The sequence below is a fragment of the Leopardus geoffroyi genome, chromosome A1 (assembly GCF_018350155.1).
Source record: "Leopardus geoffroyi isolate Oge1 chromosome A1, O.geoffroyi_Oge1_pat1.0, whole genome shotgun sequence".
Classification (NCBI taxonomy): Eukaryota; Metazoa; Chordata; class Mammalia; order Carnivora; family Felidae; genus Leopardus; species Leopardus geoffroyi.
The window spans coordinates 189,973,926-190,001,049 of record NC_059326.1 but is presented as its reverse complement, the minus strand read 5'-3'; the positions used below and the strand labels follow the sequence as shown (position 1 = coordinate 190,001,049).

General features: G+C 36.7%; 1 protein-coding gene across 2 annotated transcripts in view; it reads right to left on the bottom strand.

Moving 5' to 3' along the window:
* CLINT1 (clathrin interactor 1) overlaps window positions 1-26,604 on the bottom strand; it is a 59,801-nt gene extending 33,197 nt beyond the window's left edge. The window contains exon 1 of one of the 2 annotated variants that reach the window (XM_045503468.1): window positions 26,346-26,604. In XM_045503468.1, the coding sequence (XP_045359424.1) occupies window positions 26,346-26,386 (41 nt within the window). In that variant the 5' untranslated portion in view covers window positions 26,387-26,604. The remainder of the gene's footprint in view (window positions 1-26,345) is intronic. The other variant, XM_045503461.1, reaches the window with a different exon arrangement.
* Window positions 26,605-27,124: the final 520 nt, after the last annotated feature.

Here is a 27,124-nt window from a genome sequence, read left to right as displayed (position 1 = left end):
GAACAGAATCATATTTATGATCAACAACCAAGAAGTCTACCACTTCTAAATTCAACAAATACATAACTTTCATTGTCAGCAGAAAATCTGAGGCTGTACAGAAATAGTGTGGGGAGGTGGAAAAACTGTTTCATCTACTTGGCTGGATATTTGCTACCTTCGGAAAAAAAAAAAAAAAGTATTTTCTTGACCTGAAAGTAAAATACAAAGCAATGAAAAATGTCTTTTTAAAAATTTTTTTAAGATTTATTTATTTTTGAGAGAGGGAGAGAGACATAGCGTGAGCAGGAGAAGGGCAGAGAGACAGGGAGGGCGACACAGACTCAGAAGCAGGCTGTAGGCTCCAGGCTCTGAGCTGTTAGCACAGAGCCCAATATGGGGCTCGAATTGATGAACTGTGAGATCATGACCTGAGCCGAAGTCAGACGCTTAAATGACTGAGCCACCCAGGTGTCCCGAAAAATGTCTTCACAAAAGGACTGGTTCAGTAGAATTAATATTGCTAAACCAAATATTATTATATTTGATTATAAAGTATCTTAGTTATAAAATAGCTACAGTGCTAATATAAGGAATAAATTACAGTGTTCCCTCCACACCAGAAGAAAACTAATATAATAAATATTGGAAAGTAGAGAAAAAAACAAACACAACAAACCTACTGCTGGCCACTTTCTCTCTAGTGTTGCCATGCTGTCATTTGCAGCAGCGGCCCCTTCTACCAAACAGAAAGAAAATGAGTGAGTAGAGAGGAAAAGTATATTTAATATATTTAATAGCAATATAATAGCATATTATAGCAATATTTAATAGAAATATAATAATATTTAATAGCAACTCCTTGGTAGAGAAATTAAATAAGCTCACTTGTATCATCACAAGACTAGTAAGCAGCTGATGTTTAAACTGCTGGGTTTTCTAATTCTAAAGCCGATATTATACCACAATGCCCTAAAATCAGAGAATTAGTAATATCATCCGACCTAAAAGAAAAAGCTTCTTAGTTAATAAATTAAGATGATATCACAAACTGTGCTACTAAAAGAAATGCTGAATTAATCTTTAAAGAAATATATTCCCAGTTATGGAAATTATATTTTCTTTGGTTTTACTAAATATTAAATAATGAACTATCCAAGTGGAAAGGAGGAAACCAATGTATTCCTCCCCCTCTTAAACACAAATACTCTTAAAAGCAAGGTAAAAAAAACATTTTGAATAGGGAAAAACTGAAATTGAAGACCTCTAAAATCTCAGGCTCTCTTATCCATTCTTTTACAGTAACAAGACTTCAGAAGAATAACCTGGTTATTTAAAAAACATATACCCTATTTCAATCTATTTATATCATAAATATGTGGGATGCTCATGTGCCTATTATTTATGACTTCACCTATTTACACAGAGGACTATGCTGGATTATGTACCTTCTGTTTTCCTCTTTACTTTTCAAGAGGGAACATTAAAATACTAAATGCTGAAACATGAGACTTTCTGCTTTTTAAAATAATCATCAAGAATTTGCACTGAAATACTATACTTCATGCTTTAGCTATCACAGTAAAAAAAAATTAACACCAAATAAATATTAAAGAACAGTTTACTGCCAGGTTTTACTGAGGGAGGAGGGGACTCCCATAGTTCTTTTTAAAGCTTCTACTTTTAGAATATTCTGGATACTCAAAGATCAAGTTAGATACTATAACCGGATACCTAAAACATTTTAAAAACAGTACAGACAGAAAAACTGAAGTCCAAACACAAGCGCCTGCTTACGACATGAAAACCACAGAAAATGTATTAACGTTCAAAAACACCACTTCAGTTGTTCATTCCCCACATACGACAAGAGAAAAGCACCTCTAGCTGATGTAACTCTAACTGAAATTCTAATTGTTTTAAGATGTAAGAAAATTAAGGTGTATCTACTCTTTTCTAAGGCAAAAGCTATTCTTCCACCATACTACTAACAAATTCTTTGATCCATTCTGATAGATGTTGGCCTTCAATTCCAGTAATAGTTTAGTCCATGGGGATGGAGAATTGGGAGTCCAAAATTTAACCACCCCTGATGTTTTCCTATTACTGAACACTGTTGATTAATATGGCTCGATATTCTTGTAATCTTAACTCAAAACTTTAGGCTGTGTTTGTACTATTTACAGATATAGTAGAAAGATAAAAAGATATAAAAAGTATATTTTCAGTTTTTTTGCAGAGGACAATGGGGAACAAATTAAACACTGAACATATTCTGCACGTAAAAATGACTAAGAATAAACCTCTAACATTCATGAACGTTTAACAGAAAACCTTTATCTTAAAAATTACGAAGACAAAAACGGTTGTACAGACTCCTGACAATCTCCCAGATTCGATCAAGACTTTAAAGTATCCTGTACTTATTATACTTCCCCAACACATGGTAAAAATAGTTAGATTCATCAAGTTTTCTTTCTTAGGCAGGAAACTTATGCATGGCAGAACACTTTTCATATTTTTTTTTTTTTTTAGTGATTCTGTATGATTTGATTGTGTCATTAATCCAAGGTACTACCAAACCCAATGTGTTCTTCTCTAAATACCCTTTGTAAAGCTACTATTTTCTGTTAATAATAATTTTCTCAGGCTCTGCCACATTCACTACCAGTACTGGAGGTTGGCTTTCTTGATTTGTTGTTCACAAAGAAATTAAGTTACAACAGCCCCAGAGCTGTAACATAACAAAGCCGAGCTGCCAAGTGGATGCCAATGAAAGGCTTGGCTAGGTGACTTGTCCCCACAGCTGCAAATCAGATTTGGATCATAATAAAATTGCACATTATTTCCTGTTAACAAATCTAGATCTGTTTTACAAAGTCAAAACTGAACAAAAATCTACTACATTTTATTTTTTTTTTTAACGTTTATTTATTTTTGAGACAGAGAGAGACAGAGCATGAACGGGGGGAGGGTCAGAGAGAGGGAGACACAGAATCTGAAACAGGCTCCAGGCTCTGAGCTGTCAGCACAGAGCCCGACGTGGGGCTCGAACTCATGAACTGTGAGATCGTGACCTGAGCCGAAGTCGGACGCTTAACCGACTGAGCCACCCAGGCGCCCCAAAAATCTACTACATTTTTGGGTTACACAGTAACCCACAGTAGGAAATGTAATACAAAAAAATATTTCAGAACTTTTATCAGTAACTGACATTAACCGATTTATCACATATTTTCTAATCTCTAAATATACCCATTATAGATTTTTAGTACTCCAAATGATATCATTATCTAAAGATTTCAAGCTTAAAACCTAGCATCCCAAATCCATATAATTTCAAATTGTGCGTTAAATAAATAGTTGGTCCCTTGCTGAAGGAAGAGTTTACCTAACATTCCAGGAAAATTTCCAGTACTGATTCAATATCAGTTTACATGAGCCCAAACTAACAACTTCCATCTAAAATATCTGAGATTTCTAACAACTGATATGTTTATCACTTAAGTATAATAAAGCTGTTCTAAAATGCAACTAGCAGAAGTAATGTCTTATGAACTTTTTTCCAAAAAACAAACAAAAAAAAAACCCACAGAAAATCATTATTTTGCAGTTTTTGTAGAATTCAGGGTTAGGAAAGGTTACATAAAATCGGTAAGCCTTAAAGAAGTCAATACTCCAAGTTTAGTTTCTCATGGCAAACTATGTGCCAGATTAGAATGTATACATAAATTGATCACTAAAAGATACAAACTTATGGAAGCAATGACTAAAATACTTTTCTATATAAAAGTTTATATGTTAAATGTTTATAGTCCAACATAAAGTCTTCAGGGAAAGATTAGAAGCCACACATAATTATGCCAATGACTCAAAAAATTAAGGAATTGATCCAAAACAAAAAATACTTAAACCAGGATGGTAGTTGGATTTCTGCCCCTCGAAGTCTGTCATTGAATTCTTTTTTCCAAAAGTTACTGACCTCTTGATCACTATTAAGTGTGACTTAAACTGGCAATTTTTCAAGGAAAGAGTTTTAGTAATTTATGTAACAGATGTGCAAAAAAAATTACATGAATGAGATAAGCCAAGAAAAACATCCTGATGTCCACAACTAAATTATGACCTGTGGGAGGAAGAAACTATAAAATTATTTCCCCTTCCTTACAACTTCAGTGGTTAGCAATACGAAATAAAATAACCTGTTTGATAGCAACCCATTTCCAAACATTTAAAATGGGCCTGGGCTCTAGGAACTGTTCCAAACACAAGCCCACCCTAAAGGAAAATACTGCAAATTTATGTATTTTCATAATCTGCTTCATCTTTTATGGCTATTTTGTAGGAAAGCAAAGTAATATGTACATTAATTGACCAATAATTAGAGATTAATATGGCCTGAATTTTGTCGCAGACTCCTGGACAAATCAACCACTCTGTGTCTCAAGTTTCCTCATCTGAAAGACAGTTCCTATGTATAACAGAGATTAAATGAAATGGTTAAGGGTACCATTTAGCACACATGGTCATTTTTCTGCCAGTATTTATTTTTAGTTTGAAGATATTCTTTATATGGTCCCTTAGAGTAAACTAATTCTTATTATTTACATCTCATTCATTGTTGCAGAACTTTACAGTCATGGTAACTAGCAGCCTATCTGACCCAAAGCATAGATACTGAAATGAAGATCTTGAAAATGTTAAGTATATAGGCAAGGCAAAAACAATTATTATTAAGAAGTGGCCAAAGACCTGGAAATGAGTATTACTAAGAAATTAGTAACACTAATAATACTAATAATATAATATTACAGTAGTAATACTATTAATGCAAGCCCTGGCAGAAAACAACTATTTTATGCTTAACAGAGTTTTTATTTTGAAGTTTACTCTTACTAATCTTGAGCTACAGTTTTATTTTACATAAAGTAGCATTTCTTTTTTAGTGGTAACCTGACATCATCTGATCAAATAAATAAAAAGTCCCTTTTTTTGGATTCACTAAACTCATTCACATCTACTGATGGAGTTGCACATCCCAAAGCAAAATTAAGGCAAAAAAAAAAAGACTTTTAAGCTATTATAAGAAGGGAAATTATCTAGCATTATCAGAAACTGCAGAATTCTAAGCTTTCAAAATGCCCAAAATAAGGTCATATAATTCATTCCATGAGGTGGCTGTCTGAAGAAAGCATTTTAGAAGAGCCACAATACCTGGTTTCTATATCCTGCTTCCTTTGCAAGAGCACAAATCATTAAACGAAGAAATGTCTGGATGTTCATGGATCTTGATGGTTTATGTAGAAACCCTTCTACTTTCCCTCTAGCATAGGTGCTGCTGCTACCATGAGGTGGGTAGCAGATGACAAGCTTTAAAAAAGCTGTCCCAACCACTGGCTAGTCCCATGTTGCTAAAGAGTTATTTTTTTTCCAGAGAAATTTTCTGGTGCCAATTAAGATTTGGGGAAGGGATGTTCTATGGCTGGCAAAAGAAGGTATTTGTTATGTGGTTCAGGAAAGTAAGAGAAGTTGTTTCTAAAACGTGGCAGCAATGGTACATGGGACAATATAGCAATGAAACAGGCAGAGGCTACACACTAGAAAATTCTTTTCCTTTCACTGCCATAGAAAAACAGCTCCCACAACACAAATCTGATGAACAGTAACTACTATCAACTATATAAAAACACATGTACATGTGGACAAAATCTAGAAGGAAAAAAAAAAACGTGAAAAACTGTATGTGGACGGGGACACATTAGTTTACAATTTTATTTATACGGTGAAAAAAAATCGATCACTTTTAAAGAAAAGAAAAACAGCACTTGTGTATAAAACTTCTTTTCACTTGTTAGGGCAGTGTCCCGTGGCTGAGCTGATTTAATTCTGCTGAGGATCAGTTTCCACTCTCTTGGCTCAGCAGCCTCTTTATGTTATATCAGTGCCCTATCTGCACAGATAAAAGCTTTCTGAAGACCCGCTTTGGATAAAGGACCAGAGGTAAGGGTGTCAAGTTGCCTTCTTCTCTTGGCTAGCTGCAAAACAGTATTGGAGACTATTCCGTAGGAATGCTAGCCCCAACCCAATTCTATTTTCTACTTCCAGCTGATTTTTTCTTTATCCTCTATCTCTGTAATTTTTAAGATTTCCATTTTTACTTTCTTCTAAAACAGTACTCTAGTATTTTGTGAAACATGGTAAGATTTTGGAGATGTTATGTAAAACTAAGGCAATTTTATTACTACAGCACTTCTCAGAGACTATATTCTAACATGCTTTGAGAATCTCAAAGAGGGGATCATATTAAACATGGCTAAAATTTTGGTGATAACATTCCTTCTCCCTGGAGCATTTTCTAAGTGTTCCAAAAAACCCACTTTGGGGTTTTTACACTATTTTTTAAAACTTCCCTTCATATTAGACTCACAAAAATGTCTATACCTTTCATCTTACCATTCTTGTTTTTAGTATCTGTTATTTCTTATTCTTTTTTAATGGATAGCTTTTACTTTTAACCTTTTATGTTTTTAAATTCTTATCTGATGGCTGGTTTTAGGCCTTTTATCTTGCTTTACATCTCACTTATTTTTAACCTATTAAAAAAAAAAAAAAACCTTGGGGCGCCTGGGTGGCGCAGTCGGTTAAGCGTCCGACTTCAGCCAGGTCACGATCTCGCGCTCCGTGAGTTCGAGCCCCGCGTCAGGCTCTGGGCTGATGGCTCAGAGCCTGGAGCCTGTTTCCGATTCTGTGTCTCCCTCTCTCTCTGCCCCTCCCCCGTTCATGCTCTGTCTCTCTCTGTCCCAAAAATAAATAAACGTTGAAAAAAAAAAATTTAAAAAAAAAAAAAAAAAAAAAAAAAAAACCTTGATTGATCTTTACTGTTGATTTCAGTTTCCTATCTTGTTTATTTTAAGTCTCATCAGTATTACTTTTGGGCCCTTTTTTTCCACTGAGTTTTTAAAAACCTTTAAACTTTATTCCAACCTCTTCAAAGTTCTTTATTTTTAGCTTTAAGTTCTCAATCCTCATTTAATAACGTCTTTCCTTTTTTCTTGCATGTTTTATTTATTTTACATTTTATAACACATCACTGAATGAACAGAAACAGCACAAAGAGCTCAAGAAAAGAGAGGAATTGGCTCTTCTCACAGTCCCTAACTCTCACACTTACTGCTGTTTTTCTGGCCCCCCCCGATGCAGGGGTAACATTTTTCACAAGGATCAATGAAACACGTATACGAGATACTCAAAATGAGATTAGCTTTATTAAGTCCCAAGGGGTGATAAAATTCTTCTTCTTCCAGATTAGAGATGCTTTTTAACAATAAAATTATTAGTTTTCATGTATTTGAGAAGGAGCAACATTCAGGCAGCTTCACGATTTCTCAGGGTGAAACGTGATCTGCAGGGTACATGGTAAGGCCAGGCAGGCTGCATGCAGGTGCTGGGTGTTTGGAATCATCTTTGGGAGCCTTTTCCCTCAGAGACTACATCTTTAGTCTAGGCTCCAACACTTAACAATGTCTCCATTTGGGGTGTGTTCTCCACTTATCCTTCAAACCGTGACTAGATTCAGCTTCCTAATATATTTATCGTTGGCCATGTGGTCCACCACAAATTCATCACCACCTTCCCCAAGTATTTTCCTCTTTGTGTTATCAGTGGACAGTACCATCCAGAGTTACGGCTTCAACATCATAATTCATTACTTCCCTCCCCTCCTATTCAGCATTAAAAGTCCATTTTCCTGGACTTTTCTACCTACGGTGGCTCCTAAGTGTCTCTAATATGTCCATCTACTTCTCCCTACCCACGTTGCCACTACCTCAGCGCAGGGTCACGACCATTTCCCACCCAGTTTATTGCCAACAATCTTATAACTAGTGTCTCTGCTTTTCCTCTATCTCCCACCAGACCAGAGCCAAAGTGAACTCTTGCTGAAATACAAATCCTATGTAACTGAGCCCCCATTTTTTAAATCCAACAAAGGCTTCCGTCGGAAGCCTTCAAGATGAAGTCCAAATTCCTTAACGTGACAAAAAGTCTTTCATGTGGGATATCAATTTATTCTTTCAGTCCCATCACCATCATTCTCACCTCAAGGCCTTTGCATGAATTGTTTCCTGTCTGTAAGTCCTCTACCCACCCAGCCCTGTCACCAGCCTCACTTCACCTTATCATCAGGGTTTAGTTTAAATGCCACTTCCTCCAAGAAACCTTCCTTTAACTATGGGGATCTGCCTATATGCTCTTCATAGCACCCTGCTCTTTATCTTGAACTAAAACTAAAACTAGTGTACTATAACAGGCACATTTGTTTTCTTGTCTCCCCCTCTGGACTGAAAACATCCAGAGGACACAAGTTGTCTCTATCTTTATTTTTAATTTTTAGTTTATTTATTTTGAGAGAGAGACAGCATGAGCAGCAGAGGGGCAGAGAGAGAGAAGGGGAGAGAGAGAGAGAGAGAGAGAGAGAGAGAGAGAAAGAAAGAAAGAAAGAAACAAACAAACAAACAAACAGACAGACAGTATCCCAAGCAGTCTTGTGTTGTCAACACAGAGCCTGACGCGGAGCTCGATCTCACAAACTGTGAGATCATAATCTGAGCCGAAATCAAGAGTCAGACACTTAACTGACTGAGCCAGCCAGGCACCCCTGTCTCTCACTTTAAAGATCCCCAGTGCCTGTAACAGACTTGGTGATAGCAGATGTTCCATAATATTTATTAAGTAATTGAGCAAATAGGTTAAATAGCTTCTTCCCTTTGACTCAAAAAGTTCTGGTGTTCAGGACCTACCTGATCTGGCCTCTATCTACCTGCCTAGCCTTTCTTCCCACTGCTTCTGTTTTATTTCCTTTATGGGATAACAACTGAAATTTAAACATGCCCTTTCTTACCTCAGCAACTGTTCACTCCCAGAATTATATCCTTTCAGTAAAACTCAAACCTAGTTTTTAACAAAGATGCAAAAGTAGAGTCCTCCTGATTCCTGCCAACCTATAACCTCCCCTTCCTATGGTAAAATAAACATTACATTTATAACTTTTATGAATTATATTGTACCCTATGTAATAGCTATGTATGAACATATCTTAATTCCCCTTTAAAACATTGTAAGTTTTTAAAAAAGAAGTATAGTTGATCTTCCTTATTTGAGGATTCTGTATTTGTGAATGTGCTCACTAAAATGAGCACTACTAAAATTTTAGCATTACTAAAATTTTGTAAGACTAAAATCAATATTCACAGCACTTTCATGGTCATTTGTGAATATGTGCAGAGCAGTGAAAGATTTGACTCATCTGTTGGGCACATTCTCAGGTGAGGCCAAAAGGCGATGTTCTGCCTTTAGTTCTCATGCCATAAACAAATGTCTGTTCCCTGGTTTATGCAGTGCCATTATTTTTCACATCTTTGTGCTTTTTGTTGGTGATTTCGCTGTTTAATGATCTCTAAGCCCGGTGCTGAAGTGCTGTCTAGAGTTTCTATGTGTAAGTATGCTGTAATGTGCCTTACAGAAAAAATACCTGTCAGATAAGCTTTGTAACGTGTTGTTGGGCCCTGAGCTCAGTGTCACTGGAAACAGTACGTATATTGAGACATCTTCATACAGAAACAGACACAAAACATGGTTATGCACTGACTGGATGATGAAATGTGACCAGAGGCCCAGAGGAATCTAACCTGGGAACAATGGTTCGGCATTTGCTAATTCAGTTTTTGTGGTGACTCTGTAGAACCTATGCACCTCAAATAACAAGAACTGACTATAGCATATACTATGCATTTTTATTCCCCTCTTAGGTACTTAGTACCTAACCATGAATGTCTCATATAAAATGGGTATTTAATAACTGACCAGTGAATACACAAATGAAATCTATAATCTCTTGGTAAGAGAGAGGGTGATGGAAGACAAAGACAAAAACAAACAAACAAACGGAGATTAAGATACGAATAGAGGGGGCTAAAATAAACAATCCCTGACCAACAAATATACAAAGAGAATGACGTGAGAAATATCGCTTTCTCAAAAAATTTTTAAAAAGGCCATCATGGTGGGGCACCTGGCTGTCTCAGTCAGTAGAGCTTGCGACTGGATCTCAAGAGTCGTGAGTTCAAGCCACATGTTAAGTGTGGAGCTTACTTAAAAAAAAAAGAAAAGAAAAGAAATGAGGCTATCCTGGAATAAAGTTTCAATCTCAGGTCTTCTGAAGGCATGGCCAGAAAGACTTGTTAATTTGCTATATCCCCGAAAGTTAACTTAGTAACCCCTAGCAAAGACTTAAAATGTTAAGACATGTTGGCAGAATTCTATGTCCACAGAAACATGTGTAGAGCTAAAACATTGAAATCAAAGGCTAAAAAAATACTTCAAAAACTTTAAATCTCTTACTTATGCTCAGTGTCAACTATCGATTTAGGAGTCATCAAGGGTGACTACAGATGCTGTAGTTCTCATATAAACAGCCCTCATTTTGCATGGCGCCCTGTTAACTGAAACTGGTACATACTGGAACCATGTCTTCGCTTTGCACAATCTGTTACTAAAAAAGAGCTGTGCAAAAGGGTTAGGCCTTACCTAACTCTATGGCCCAGGCAAGGTCCTAAGCCCTTTACATACAATTCATCTGATCTATCAACTTTATGAGGCAGTTAACATCACCATTCCCATTCACAGATAAGGAAACCGAGGCACAAAGAGGTTAAGTATCTTGCTTAATACAACTATTAAGCGGTATGCTTAGGATTTCAACACAGGTAGTATGAATCCTGAGATAAATGTGGTATGCTTAGGATTTCAACCTAGGTAGTCTGAATCCACAAATGAAGTTCAGAGATTCTGATCCTAACCTCTTATGATAAAATCACAATTTTAACCACTGCCTCTTTCTACTTGTCCCCCTCTGATCCATTATCCAACTCGGCACCAAGAGTAGCTACATAAGTGGAATCATTTCACGTTCTTGCTTATCAAAATTCCGCACCAGCTTTTTATTATACTTAAAATAGATCCAAATTCCATGCAATGGCCAAACATTCCCTGAGACTACCTTCTTCCATGTTCTTGCCACGCTGTTCTCTTTCTCACCAGCTCTTTCTCCACTTTGCTTGCTCCACAGCATCTTCTCTCTGGGATACTTTCCTTTACTCTCTGTGCTATACTTTAAAATCTTTTAAGTCTTACCATAAATGCCATGTCCTCAGAAAGGTCTCCTTCTCCAATCCTACTTAAAACAGTCCCTCCCATTCATCATTCTACTTCAGTCCCTTTCCTTCATAACACTTAAAAAATGTAATTATTTTATTTATTTATTTGTCTCTCCCCACCAAAACTTGTTTATAACTACACTTCGAGTATCTTAAAGAGTTCCAAATAATCAATAAATACTCGTGAAAAAAAATAAACTAGGTCATCCTGTGGCTTCCTGCAATCCTTAGTACAACACCTCATCCTCTGTCATTTGGCCATCTCACATGAGAAGCATGCCTATAATTTCAGTCTTTTTATCAGAGATTATATAAACATTAAGAATACATTTTAATTCATTCACTAAAAGAGGATTACCATCATATATTATAAAAAAAAAAAAAACAAAAAACACCTCTATCTGAAAAAATGTTATCAGTCTAAAAGGAATGTGGGTATGTTATTTTCAAATTACTCCTCATAAATTCCAACATGGCCAAAGGGATACTACCTATGTTGAAATCAAACACCAATGTTGCATCTCCATTAATTTTCTCAAACTCTTCTACTCTCAATGTGCCAATTACTTGTATTTGTTTTAATTATTTAAAATTGTGTAATTCTGCTGCTTCTTCACACACACAATGTTTTTTGTAATTGTTGGAAAAATGCCACTCTCAACTATAGCCATTTTTTTCCAATTTAAGTCAAAAGGATTTCATATTCCAAATGAGTTATGTATTTGGTTTGCAGATAAAGTAAGCATAAGTCTATACTTAAGATATACATCTTAAGATTATCTACAGAAAATTAATCCTCAATACTTATTTCTACAAATGTCACACAGACATTTTACACTTGTTTGCTAAATTAAGTGCCAACATCCAGCATTCTAATTAGAATACTGCTGCCATAATTGAGACTTAAATTACTCAGTAATCAGCAGCTAGCATAAACAATTCAAAATCCAAACAAGTTATCACAGGAGAGAAGTATATGAATTACAGGTAGATGGCTGTAACAGGGAATACCACTGGAAGAATACATTCTACGGGAGCATTTTATTGACATAATCAGATTATCTACAATATATACACTTGTAAAGCACATGCTGCGATTTTTGTCTTTTCATACTTCATTGATTTATGGAAAGCAAATTACATTGCTGTAAGTGGGAAAAGCATGGAGAGAACAGCAATTCCGTTAAAGTTTCACAATTTGAAAATAAAACCTTAATTATCCAAAAGAAAATCACCACCACACTTCAAAAAACCTCTTTGTCCCATGTGCCAACTCTTTGTACTATAGGTGTTTCTACATACTAAGAAATTCTAGCAACATCTTAATTACAACAAAAATCTCTATATATAATCTACGATATAATCTTCATTCTAAAAATCTGCCTCACCACTAAAAGTAATCAAAACCAAGGGTCCTTGGAGAAATGGCTCATTCCATGGATGAGGGAGTAAAAGTACAGAAAAAGGTTCACACATCTTGTGCCAGAAAGTGAGAAAATGCTTTAAAAAAGTGCCAAAAGGACATAAGCCAACTTTACAAGGCTCCTGTTGACCAAATCTGTGACAATTTGAGTACTGAAATAAATAAGGACAGTAGGGATTACAAGGCACTGAATAAAATGAAAATCCACAAAGGAGGGATATACAGAGGGGGGAAAATGAGAGCTCTTCCTTACAGTAAACTGGTAATTATATATTGAAGGATGGATCCTGGGGGAAGGTGGTTGAAGAGGGAGGAGTCATGGGGGGGGGAGGGAGGATGGAGTTTGATGAGGAGAGATCTTAAAGTATCTCCCCACAGACTATTTATTAGTTGCAACGAGAAAAACAACTACATAATGGAGAAACCAGACAACGCCTTTAACTGAGTGCTCAAAATTAAAAGAGCATACACACCTTGTTTTCCTCCTGAAAAGGACATGTTATTACTTAATGTAATATCCCAGCTCAGAATACATACCTGAGGAAACACCAGCTAACCTTGAATTGAGGAATATTCTATAAAATAACTGGCCTATTATGTTCAAAAATACCAACATCATGAAAGGCAAAGAAAGATTAAAGAACTCTTCATTAAAGGAGACTTAAAGAGTCATGACAATTAAATACATGATTCTGGACAGAACTGTGCACTGGAATGAGACAACTGATACAATTAGAATATGGACTACAAAGAGATAAAATTACTATTTCAATGTTAAGTTTTCTGAATCTAATATCCATACTATGGCCATGTGAGAGAATCATCTTTGTTCTTAGGAAATGCACACTGAACTCTGGAGGCAAAGGGGGCATGTAACCTACTTTTAAATGGATCAGGAAAGTGTGTGTGTGAGTGAGTGAGTGTGTGTGCATGCGCATGCAGAGTGGAAGAGGAAGAGCGAATGTCGAGCAAATATGGCAAAATCTTAAAAATTGGTGAATGTGGGTAAAGGATATACAGGTGTTTTCCTTACTATTGTTAAAATTTAAATTTCAGAATAAAAGTTTATTTAAAAATCTGCCTGACTGCACAGTATTGTGAATATACTAAATGCCACTGAATTCAGCATTTTAAAATGGTTAATGTTGTGTGACTCTTACCTCAATCATTTTTTTTTTTTTTTTTAATTTATCTCTCTAGGTAACATACATAACTTGGAACGAAGTCAAACTTCATGAAAATCATTGGTTGGGCTTATTTCCTTTTCATTTTGAGCTATCATTTTCTTGATTCTACAATTTGGAGATCATATATTTCAGTCTTGAACTAGGCAAGAACTAGCTTTCTCAAGCCCAATCACTCTTCCATTAAAGCATCAAAGAGTTTAGATACAGAGTGTCCATTATGCTTTTAGATACAAAATGCATTAAGTTTAAGTGTTAAAGTTTATCAGAATTAAAACACATAATGAAATTGAGGCTTACCAGATCTTTATAATTAATGTCATTTTATATTTAAGTTATAGTGAAGGAACAATTAGTAATATAACTTACACAAATTTTATCCTTTAGGTAAACCAAACACCACATCTCCTGTGTCAAACCATGTTAGCATGTCAAGCAGTCTTAAGTATTGATATGAGTAAAAAATCCTCACAGTGAAACATTTTACTCAACTAATAAATAGGACAAAAACACCCTCAATGAAACTCTCAGGACTGTTCTAATTCCAAAGTTTCCACGTATCACAGTAACCTATTACCATATTTAATGGCAAGTTAATAAAAGCTAGCAAAATGTTATATTTAGATACAATACTGATAGAATATTCATGACTCTAAATAACTAGGATGCCCATTCCCACTTGCTAGAAAAACTTTTAGTCAAATATTTAGCATAAAATGTTTATTGGAAAGTTGTGGAAATACCAGTGATTACAAATTCAATTGTATATCCTGTGGTACACATTATCAATTCAGGTACAAGTTCCTCAAGTGCAATTTCTAATGAATTTTAAAAATCTAAGCTTCCAAGGTAATAAAATCTAAAAGCCTAATCTCTCAAGGTCCTCTTTTTTTTTTTTTTTTTAAAGTATGGAATATTATTCCTATTCAACAACCAAAACCACTCCTACTCTATTTAAAGAAGCTTTAGACTTGCATTGTTTTGTGTGTTAATGGTGAAACAAATCTTTCCCTATTGATGACAGTTGTTTAAGGCCTCTTACACAAGTTAGTTAGTAAATAAAAAAATTTTTTTATAAAGAAAAGACAATGTGATCTTTTTCTTGTCAGGAGCTATCATATGGTTTCACAAACAGATCAAATATCTAAAGTATTTAAAAATAGGTATAGTGTTAAGAATTTTATTTGTGTTCTAGCTTTTTACAGGTATGGATAGCCACTAAAATACTTTTAATAGTGGGGCGCCTGGGTGGCGCAATCGGTTAAGCGACCGACTTCAGCCAGGTCACGATCTCGCGGTCCGTGAGTTCGAGCCCCGCGTCGGGCTCTGGGCTGATGGCTCAGAGCCTGGAGCCTGTTTCCGATTCTGTGTCTCCCTCTCTCTCTGCCCCTCCCCCGTTCATGCTCTGTCTCTCTCTGTCCCAAAAATGAATAAACGTTGAAAAACGTAAAAAAAAAAAAAAATAAATAAAAAATAAAATACTTTTAATAGTAAAATTTTACTGTTAAAGGGGTTTAAAAGTTTATTAAAAAATTTCTGCCAACTTCTAAATTTCTATTAACTGGAACTAATCTAAGGAATTGTTACTCTACTTAATTCTAATAGAACAGTCTTTGTTCATCTCTATCTTTTAATTTTGGGTTATCACTTTTTAAAGCTGTCTCACAATGACAAAACTAAATAAACAAAATGAAAGCAATAAGCAAGAATGTATTGAGAACTCACTGGTAACATTTCCACAATACATTAACTCATTTAATTCTCTTAACAGTCCTGGAAAGTTGACCTTATCCTGTTTTATACAGTAGAAGTGGACAAAATCTCTTAATTTATCAGGTCTCCCCTTCAATACCCCTTCCACCACTCATTTAAAAATAAAATTGAGGGGCACCTGCGTGACTCAGTCGGTTAAGTGTCCAACTTCACTTCGTATCATGATCTCATGGTTCGTGGGTTTGGGCCCTGAGTCGGGCTCTGTGCTGACAATTCGGAGCCTGGAGCCTGCTTCGGATTCTAGGTCTCCCTCTCTCTCTCTGCTCCTCCCCTGCTCATTCTCTCTCAAAAATAAATAAACATTAAAAGAATTTTTTAAATAAATAAATAAAATTGAAATCCAAAGCAATCTGCTCAACTTGGGCACACTCAAGACCATTTATTTTTTCAAATATGTGGCACCCTACTTCTGCTTAAAATACCCTATTAAGATAATTTTATTAAACATATTGCCTAACTCCTTCAGGAAAAAAATCTAAAAGGAAGTACTGAAATTAGTTAACCTTAAAAAAAGAAAAAGCATAAAACTCTTCTGAGAGAATGATAAATTGATGAGATATTCTGCACTGGGACAACATGTGAAAATTACATCTTTGTAGACACAAATGCTTGATATTTACAGTGTGATTACAGGACTAACAGATTTTTTTTTTTCTATCTGATTAAGTTCAGAAACACTGCCAAATATCAAACACTAACCAAAAGTATGTAACTAAAAAATCCTATCAACAATGCTAAAACGAGAAATCCTGCACCTCCCTCAACAATGGTAAGTTTATAAAACTACCTCCATATGATGTCAAATACTTTGATATTTCATTTAAATTAATAGTTTTTCATTTTCATCCTTGATTGATTAAACATGGATTTATCCAAATGTACTTCCAAATCCTGAAAACGAAATTCAACTTTTCTGATATAAAGGAAATTACTTCTAGAACCTATCAAAATTTTGAGACCTTTATAATTTATTCCCCCTCAAGCTCTAAAAAAACCCAAGTATCTATACTTCAAATTATTTAATTTGGACTATTTGATTGGAATAGAAAGGGGACTTCCTTTTGCAATGGGACATCTTCTCAGAGTATTCACTGATGTCACCCTATGTTCACAACCATTTGGGTGCAGGTTCTTATCAGTGAATCTACATCATTATTTCACCTGTTTCAGATTTTGCACTTCATGTTTGATACCTTATTCAGCCTCATCTTCCTTTCAGGTAAATATGCTTTAAAAAAAAAAAAAAACGGGGGCAGGGGGCGCCTGGGTGGCTCAGTTGGTTAAGCGTCTGACTTCGTCTCAGGTCATGATCCTGCTAGTAGGTTGGAGCCCTGCCTTGGGTTCTGTGCCGACAACTCAGAGCCTGGAGCCTGCTTCAGATTCTGTGTCTCCCTCTCTTTGCTCCTCTCCTGCTCACACTCTCTTTCTCTCTCTCTCAAAAATAAACACTTAAAAAAAAGTGTCTCAGGATGTATCTCTTTCATGAATTTTTGCTCAGTCCTGTTCTTTTTATTCTCTGAATTTCAAAAATATTTACATCCTGTACCCTAAATTCAGATATCATACCATCTTGTATTACTCTCTATTTCTTGTTCATGTGCTTTTCATGTGTTTTTCAAGTGCATCTGCTTGACAGAATCATAAATGCCACTGGAACCATAAGGTCTGTCTCTCATAGTACCCTACAGGGCTCATGGTAGATGTTTAATGAGCACTCATTGAAGGACCTTTATGAGGTATGGCCAAGATTAGTAAGAATATCAGTAATATATTTTCAGTTACTGCATAACATTTTAATACTTAACAATCTATGCCAAAAATACAGTACTTGGATAAGTATATAATGGACTAAGAAAAATTATTTCTAAATGCTCAGTCTGAAGAAAAACTGAGAAAAGTTGGGCATAAATTACAGATTAATATGACACAACACTAAGGGCACAGCAAAGACCACAATCAAAAAACTATCTGAAACTTTAATAAGTTGTGGAGGCTGGTTACAGAGGACTACTAATTCTGAAGCACATAATGTTTATAAATGTCACATTAAAAAAAAATTATATATATATAATATATATTATAATTTATATATAAATATATAAAATTTATATATAAATATAAATATATATAAATATAATATAAATATATATAAATATAATTTATATATAATATATATATAATTTTTTTTTTTTTGTTTGAGACAGAGAAAGCACAAGCAGGGGAGGAGCAGAGAGAGTGGGGGAAAGAGGATCCAAAGCAGGCTCAGTCAGTGAGCCCGATGCAGGGATGAAACTCATGAACTGCGAGGTCATGACCTATGTCAAAGTTGGATGTTCAACCAACTGAGCCACCCAGGCGCCCCATAAATGTCACAAATTTTAGGATTAAGTAGTGAATACCTTCATTACAATAGCTAAAGATTTTCTTTTGCACCTACACAAACATCTGTTTGCTTTCCTTCTGTTGAGGGGCATCTAACATATAGACATTATTCAAAGTACATCAAGAGTCCAGAAAATTTTTCTTTTATGACAGGTACATATGGGGGGGAAAAAGAATAAACACTCAATGAATTTGGTGCAGAAATTTTAAATATTATGAATATTTCTCCAAGTAATTTTTAATTAGTATAAAGTATACACTGGCAACTCACCTTTATTATAGTAAAATATCTTTTTGATAATTATGTCTTGTAAAAGTTAGCAAAAACTGTTATATATGTTCTGAAAGTAAACATCTATATTTAAATCTAGACTCTATTTTCTAGATGTGTTACTTTCAGCAAGTTCCTGGACTTCTCTGTGGCCTATTTGCTCATCAATAAATTGAAGATAACAATGTTGTCATAATTCTTATTGGCACATGGGAGATACTAAATAACTATTAGCTTTTATTAGAAATACATGGACTTAGAAGATTTCTTCAGTAATATAAATCAGCTTATCAAACTTAACATAGTCAAAGATATTTATTGAGCACCTACTATATAACATACACTGTTCTAAGAGTTAGTAATACAGCAGTAAACAAGACGAAGTCCCTGCCTTCAAGGAGTTCACATCCTAGAGGCAGCAGCAGAATACATGTAAATAAAAGAAGCAGAGGTAGAAATGAGTGACTTAGGTGGATGCATGCTATTTTAAACAGAAAGTGAACAGAGAATCAGAGAGTAATGGAAGATGGGGTCAGAGGGGGCAGCAGAGAGCCAGATCGAGTACAGGCTGAGAGGCAGGGAGATGAGAAGTGACTTGAAAAGCTGAGACAGATCTGATTTAGTATTTTTCAAGAATCAATCATTGCTGTGTGGAGAGCAGATTGCAGGGTTAAAATTTTTATTTGGCTTCATGAGAAATGAGCCACACTTCAAAAGCCCATTCAGTACCAAACTTCTAAATATAAGGCAAACACATCAAACTAAGCATGTTACTTAACCATTGTGGTTTAGCTGCAAATAAAAACAGTTTTAATCAACAACCCTAAGCTGAAGAATATGAGAAAAATCAATAGAGAAAAATCCTCAGTATATTTATCTGCATTGTTCTTTAACGATCTTCTAAAAATACATGAAAACAAAAGTCAAAAAAACCCAGGAAATTGAATTTTCAATGCATATATTTTTGCTATTTTAAAAATTTAAGGCTATCTGAATGAGAATTTTTGAGTGAAACATTTCAAAAGCATGCATACACATTTACCACATAATGGTGAATGGTGAATTTATGTGGAAATTGAAAAATATTATTGATATTTGAATTATGTAGAACTTAAATACTTTCCTAAGAATTTCGAAACTAAACAAATTTGCACGTCAAAAGACATTCTAAAACAATTGGCAAACTCACTTAAATACAAAACATGCCTATTGTTACGCATTAACAATATTACTCCAACTAATAATTCATTAGCTAAATTTATCCACAAATCATAATTAGCTATAAATTAGTTCCAACACGGGAATACATTATGTTCTTTTACCTGTGTTTAATTTTCAGGCTAAAGAACTCTGGTAAGCCAAAAGAATTTCTTGCCAACTTGGGAGAATGCGCTGAATAATCGGAAAGCCCTTTCTTTTTAAATGTTTTTTTTTTGTTTGTTTGTTTGTTTTTTAATTTTTTTTTTTCAACGTTTATTTATTTTTGGGACAGAGAGAGACAGAGCATGAACGGGGGAGGGGCAGAGAGAGAGGGAGACACAGAATCGGAAACGGGCTCCAGGCTCCGAGCCATCAGGCCAGAGCCCGACGCGGGGCTCGAACTCACGGACCGCGAGATCGTGACCTGGCTGAAGTCGGATGCTTAACCGACTGTGCCACCCAGGCGCCCCGGGAAAGCCCTTTCTGCAATGTGCGTTCCCTGTATATATTGCTCATCTATTGTCAGAGATGGCAAATTTGATTACTTAGAGGGTTCTTTTTCTTGATACTGTTCAGTTTCTTTAAGAATTAGGGGATGTCTGGGTGGTTCAGTCAGTTAAGTGTCCAACTCTTGGTCTCGGCTCAGGTTATGATCTCGTGGTTCAGGAGATCAAGCCCCACATCGGGCTCCATGCTAACAGCATGAAGCCTGCTTGGGGGATTCTCTCCCTCTCTCTCGGTCTCTTCCCCCTCAATCCCTACCCCTGACCCCTGCATGCATGCTCTCTCTCAAAAAAATAAACTTAAAGAAAGAATTAACTGTCAAGTTCAAAAAATAAATCTTTTTACATTTTAGGAGAATGTTTTACATTAGTACTATCTTTAATATCTTTAGAAACTACAAAACAAACTGAACAAAGATTAGCAGATAGAAATTGCAATATGTCTCCCCAAAGACTTTATTCCTCAACATATCTTTTTAAAGAATTACTTCTACTTCTGTAACATGTTTTCAATATTAAAGTAAAAGCATTTATGACTTGGTGAAAACAACACATGGCATACACATCAGAGATATTTATATGAGTTTTCCTATATGTAGGTTAAGATGTCCATTCAGGTGAAGAGTTTTATGAAAGAGTGCTCACTGAAAATAATGATGCATGGATTAAGACACAGTCCTTACATACTTGTAAATAATCTAATCTAACAACAATATTTTCTTTATTCTTTTAAACACTATATTCCTTTGTTTTTTTCTATGTTATAAATGATTTTCTGCATTACATAATAACAATAGGTATTTCAAGAGTTTATGTCAGGTAATATGCTAAGCGTTTCACATGAACTTAATCCTCACAAGAACCCTGTAAAATAAGTATCATCTCCATTTTCCAGACAGAAAAATTTAAGAGATATTGTTCCAATGCCCAAGACCACTGTTTCTTCATAGTAGACCTCAGGTTTCGATTCAGTTCTGATCTCTGAACCAAACTGCTTCCTAGATCCATTAAATATCACCTGGAGGTATAGTAGAAGAATGTGTTTTGCTAGCAAATTACTATAAAAACATATAGATAAACATATGTAATTAGACCAAACAAGGAAAGCTCATGAAGTGACACCTTAAAAAAGCATAAAAGAGGGGCACCTGGGTGGCTCAGTCAGTTAAGCATCTGACTTCGGTTCAGGTCATGATCTCACAACTCGAGGGTTTGAGCCCCACATCAGGCTCTGTGCTGACAGCTCAGAGCCCGGAGTTTACTTTGGATTCTGTGTCTCCCCCTCTCTCTGCCCCTCCCCTGCTTGCACACGCTCTCTATCTCTCTCTCAAAAAACAAACAATAAAAAAAGGCATAAAACAATAAATAGTTTAAAAACATTGTCCAAGAATGTTAAGTAATGTCAGTTGAGGTTAAAAGGAGTTAACTTTTTGTACATAAGAGCTATTACAAATACTAAAAAAGTACTTTTTCACAGCTAGATATAACTTAATATGAAAGATAAAACAATAAAATTTCTTCAAGATTAAAATGTTATTTAAACTGCCTATACTCTTGGGTCACTTGGGTAGCTTAGTCGGTTAAACATCTGACTTCAGCTCACGTCATGATCTCACAGTTTGTGGGTTCGAGCCCCGTGTCAGGCTCTGTGCTGACAGCTTAGAGCCTGGAGCCTGCTTCAGATTCTATGTCTTTGTCTCTCTCTGACCCTCCCCTGTTTGTGCACGCTCTTTCTCTCTCTCTCAAAAATAAATAAACGTTAAAAAAAAATTAAGAAAAAAAAAGCTGCCTTTACTCTTTATTTTTTCTTAAAAGAATTATTAAGGAAACACTAGAAATAAGTAAGAGGGGCGCCTGGGTGGCTTGGCTGAGCATCTAACTCTTGATTTCAGCTCAGGTCATGATCTCATGGTTCCTGGGATCAAGCCCCATGTCGGGGTCTGTGCTGACAGCACGGAGCCTCCTTGGGATTCTCTCTCTCCCTCTCTCTCAGCCCCTCCCCTGATGGCACTTTCTCTCTCTCTAAATAAATAAACATTAAAAACTAATTTGTTTAAAAAAAATGAAATAAGAAAATAATTTAAGAGCACACAAAAAGGTTCAACTGTGGAGCCACACTGTAAAAACCAGAAGTATTAACTAAATAAGTGGTACTTAAAATTAAATTAAACACACACACACACACACACACACACACACACACACACACACACAAGTACTTTCAGTGGATATATCAGTAAACAAATGAAAAACTAGTTGTAAACTAACACTACAGGGCACAGAAAAACATAAGAGACAACTAAGTGATTTTTAAAAGCATTTTGACAGTAGTACTAAATTGGCTAATTTAAACTACAGAAATATTGGCAGAAGATAAATTAAACTCTTCTGTCTTTGGAATTAAATTCTTAATATCTTCTTATATCCACTTACCGTAAGAGAGGGCGGATAATTAATTATTTCACTAATAACAATGATCTATTATTGGTTCCCAAAAAAGTTGATAGGGGAAGACTAAAAAGCTGACAATCATGTCTGCTTTCAAATTCTAAGAAGCAAACGGAACAGAGATTTACTGGGAAGACAGGGAAAATAAGGGGGAAACCATCTGGTGACTAAAAAGCAAAACTGACAGTAAGTTCAAAATATAGTGTAATTGTAATGGCAAGTTTCTTGAAGGCAGGGTACCTGTATTGTACTTTTCAAGTTCAGAAAATACAGTACTACAAAAAAAAAAAAAAATGTATTATCTGTTGAAATAACTGAATGAAATATTTTCTTAAAAAGTAAAAGGTTCTCCTTCTGGAGTCTAGACTAGGCAACAGTAGTTTCTATAGCTCTATAAACATTTAGGGGATAAAACCGCATGTTAACACCAACAAAAATCAACTTATAAGGGAAAACGCAAGCTATGCTTAAGAAAATGAGAAAGGACTACCAATAGCAGTTGCCCACCAATAGTAGCTGGCCAGCACTATTTGAATCACTATCATAAAAAGAGTAAGGGCCACCGATGAAATAGATTTACCACTAGTACTACTCTGTGCAATGGAAGAGAAGGATTAACTGGGCTTGAATAATAAGTAGCCATTTTGATCTACCACTATCTGTCACATTGACTACATTCCCAAAGTTTGGAGAAAAAACAGAACAGAACTGTAGCAACTTTTAATTTATACCATGTGTAGGATAACAAAATATCAAAGAATCCAACTTTATTACAAGAAGGCAGGTCACACGATGATAATGGTCAAGCTAGTCCTAGTTGGTGGGAGTGGTGCCACTTATCCCTTCCTGCCACAGCTGCCTTTCATGCAACTTGAGTACAAGTGGGAGGAAACTGGTACTCTAAGCTCTGGCTGGCCTATGACTTTATCTGCTTTTCCTCAGTTCCACAGTATTCTGCACACCAAGCCATTTAATACTACCAGGAGGTCAACAATTGTGGAAAGTATCTCCTCACCCTCCATGTCTTCAAACTCTCAAAAGCCAGTATCTGAAATACATCGTTATACTTCAGAACTGCCACCATACTTGATCTAACTGCAGCTCTAGGGAACACATTTTGAAAGAAAACATTTTTCTTTCTCAAGTAAACCTTGCTGGGTAGGGATATATGCTAAATAAAAGTCCTAGTTTTCCTGAGTCATTGGTTGCATTTATTTACTGCATAAAGCATTTAAATATAACAATTATTGATTACCACTTTAAAAAAAAATCCTTTTTCAGCCAAAACTGTCGCTGGAGAATGACTTTCCAAAATCTATGTGCCATTATGAAATACCAGTTCCATATCTCCCCCCTGCCCACGCAACGGAAATTCATGTCTCCAAATAGCCAGTAAAGTTGAAAACAGACTTTGTCTACCCTCATCCTCTCATTTTACTGATAAGGAATCTATCATTTGGATATTTATGTGATTCTCTGCAAAATTATACATATGGCTAGCTTAAAAGGAAGTATCAGAATCTGAACCCAGGTCTCTAAAACCCCTAACTTGTGCCCTTCCTAATACATAAGACCTCATTCTATTAATCCAAACTCTCCGAGCAGTCCTTAATCACTTCGTTTCTTCATTTCCAAGTTCCCTCAATACCTTATTCCTCTAATAATCAAAGCAGCCATTCTACAGATTGGTTTCTCCTCCATTATGGCATTTTAAGGTGAAGAATCTAACTGGACACTGTGCCACAGTTACTGGTTCTGTAAGATGCTTACATTTTGAGGGAAGAATTTTTTTCTCTCCTGCCAATGAAAGATGAAAATTAAATTCTAAGTATTCAGTAAAATAACCTCACATTCTAATCTTAATATCATGTGTCAGACACCCACAAAAACTTTAAAAAGTCCTTGGTGGCAGAATTCTTACACGTTCCTGAACTTGGTTCAAGTCTCCATTTTAAAATGGGTAGTAAAAAGGAAGACAGAAGTTCTTTTTCAACAACAGTTCTTCCATTAGATGACTTGATAACTACTTATGTGCCAAATTTCACCTGAACACTTGAAGATTGGTAACATGAGTGATAAAGACAAACAATAGCAAACGTACAACATCAGCAGGTACGTTGCCTTGATTTCTGTCTCCTGAAAAACGTATATAGCTTCTGCAAATTTGTGAGTACCACAAACTTAGTTCTCTAAGATAACAAGGTTTCTCTTAGATCTCTTTTGCTGCTCTCTGGCTTAGAAATAAAGAGTTTTGTAGAGACTTTTGGACTTTCAAAACTATTTAAGCTAGTATCCAAGTCTTTACACTTGGATAAACAACCAATGATCCAATAAGGCATGCACAGTGTCCACTGGAAAAAAATTAAAAATATAAAAAACTAATGAACCTGTATCTGGAAAAGAACCATGATTTTATCTTTAGGAAGCGAAGGGCATATAAATAGCAAAACAAACCCAAAATAAATGTCTGAGGACTTAATGCTCAAATGAACAGATGATAAAGGAAAATTATTAAAGCAAAGCATTTCTTAAACGTGGAGTTTCTCTTTTAATGTTTATCTCCCTCTCAATGCAGAACATCTGCTACAGTCATCCAAAGTATACTGATCTAAATATACTGTGGCAAGAGCTTTATATGTAAAGTCCTTAGTCCTTAAGCTTTACAACGTTGTAAGGTAGGTATCTATCATTATTTTCATACTGCACCTAAGAAAGCTGGGGCACCTAAAGTTACTTAACTTGCCAAGGTTACAGAGCTTGAACCCAGCTCTGAAGGCTCTAAAACCCATGTCCCTTTGGTGCTCTACTGCCTTCTTGGTAGCACAGCAAATTGGAAAATATGGTCAAATTCTAAGTTCCATCTGGTGATTATCCAAGCCACTATAAATTGTGTTTTTTGGTTTTTGGTGGTTTTTTTTTTTTTTGGTGTCAAGAAAAACTCAAAAGTTTGCCATCAACACTTCCTGATTTTAGGTTGGGTCGGTATCACCAATGTTTCTGTCACCACACGTATTGCACAATCACTAGAAGCCAAAGGAAGAGGACTGGTTAAATTCTTAAACTTTATTTCCTGCTGGCCTAGAAGTCCTTGATGTTACGTCTGTTAAGTGTTAAGGTTTTTCTGGTGTAGTGAGACACTAAAGTTATAACCTAACTCTTATAGGAAATCATCTATGCATTAGTCATTTTACCTGTCAGGGAAGTTAAAAGCAGATCAACGGGATATAAACCCGGGTTGTTTCCTTCTTCAGGGTAAATTTCTTAATGACTTGTTAACTAAGCCCAATAGAACAAGTGACCCTCCAAAAATGAAATGTAGTGGAAAAGGAAACAGAGGAAAAGAAGAATCACAGTAAGTAATGTGATCTACTTTCACTAGTGTTAGAAAAGCAAAGGATGAATCTCCTCTTGAGTAACTTCAGCCTGACCACAATGGCCACTTGTTACACCTACCACCCACTCCAACACTTCAGGTTCATTAGGAATTAAAAGAAACCTAGTAAGCAACCCGACCAGGCCTAAGTCTCCGCACCACACCCTGAGAACACAGAGGGTCAGTGCATTGCGTCCCCCACCTCCAAGCCTTCCCCGCTGCCCCGGCGGCAAAACCCACAGCCTGGGGCCAAGACAGTCCTCCAACCAGGGCAGTGACCCCGCTCTGGACAACCCCGCCCCCTCCCCTGACCAAAGGGTCTGTGCCTAGAGGGATGGGGGTGGGAGCAAGGTGAGGAAGGCCTGCACAGGAGAGGAGGGGGCTAACAGGATGTTTTGAAACGAGGAAGGGTCCCTTCTCACCCTCGCGGGTCGGGACCTGCTCCGGGTCGGAGAGAGAGCCGGTCGCCGCCATGATGGGACTGGCCGAGCCGGGGGGGCGTGACGCGGGGAGCCCCGGGCGCAGGGCCAGCTCCCCTTCCCCCTTCCTCCCCTCCTCTGCGTGGGCCTTGGCCACAACTGACCCCCGATACTCACGCTTTGTCCACCAGCTCCCGCACCTTCCACATGTTCAACATCGTGCCCCGCGCGGGCCGAGCCGCCGGCTCCCTCCCCTGCTCCCCACAGACCCCGGAACACTTCCGCGCCTGGGCAGATCCTGGCCGGGGTCGCCGCCCGCCGCCTCGAACTCCCCCAGTTAGGTCCTTCTCTTGCCACAGCCGCGGCGCCGCCGGTGACACGTCGAGACGCGGGGGCAGAGGCGCTGCGTGGAGCGGAAGTGCCCGACTTTCCGCCCTCTGCGCGCGGGGCACGCCGGGACTTGTAGTTCTCCCCCGGCCTAGCGGACAGGTTAAGCTGAGAGAGTTAGTGTGATAAATTTGGTAGTATTTCTGTTAGACTCTCCGGTCCTACGCACCCTTCCCCATGCCTCTGACCTTCAAAACCAGAAACTCTGGGGTGGGGACCAGGAATCTGTGCTTTACGGAGTCCTCCGTGCTCAAGTGTCAGAAGCACTGGTATAGGATCAAGCAGCCCTCAGACACATTTTCCAAATAGTAAGTATTGTTTCTCCCTAGAAACAGTCCTGAATGTGTAACAAATACCACAGCGTGCTATGATTTTGAGTCTTCGAATACCTCACTGAAAGGATTTTCTTGTGAAATAAGTCTTGTTAAAATAGTACCTGAGGGGCACCTGGGTGGCTCAGTCAGTTGAGCATCTGACTTTGGCTCAGGTCAGGGCCTCACTGTTGGTGGGTTCGAGCCCCACATCAGGCTCTGTGCTGACAGCTCAGAGCCTGGACCCTGCTTTAGATT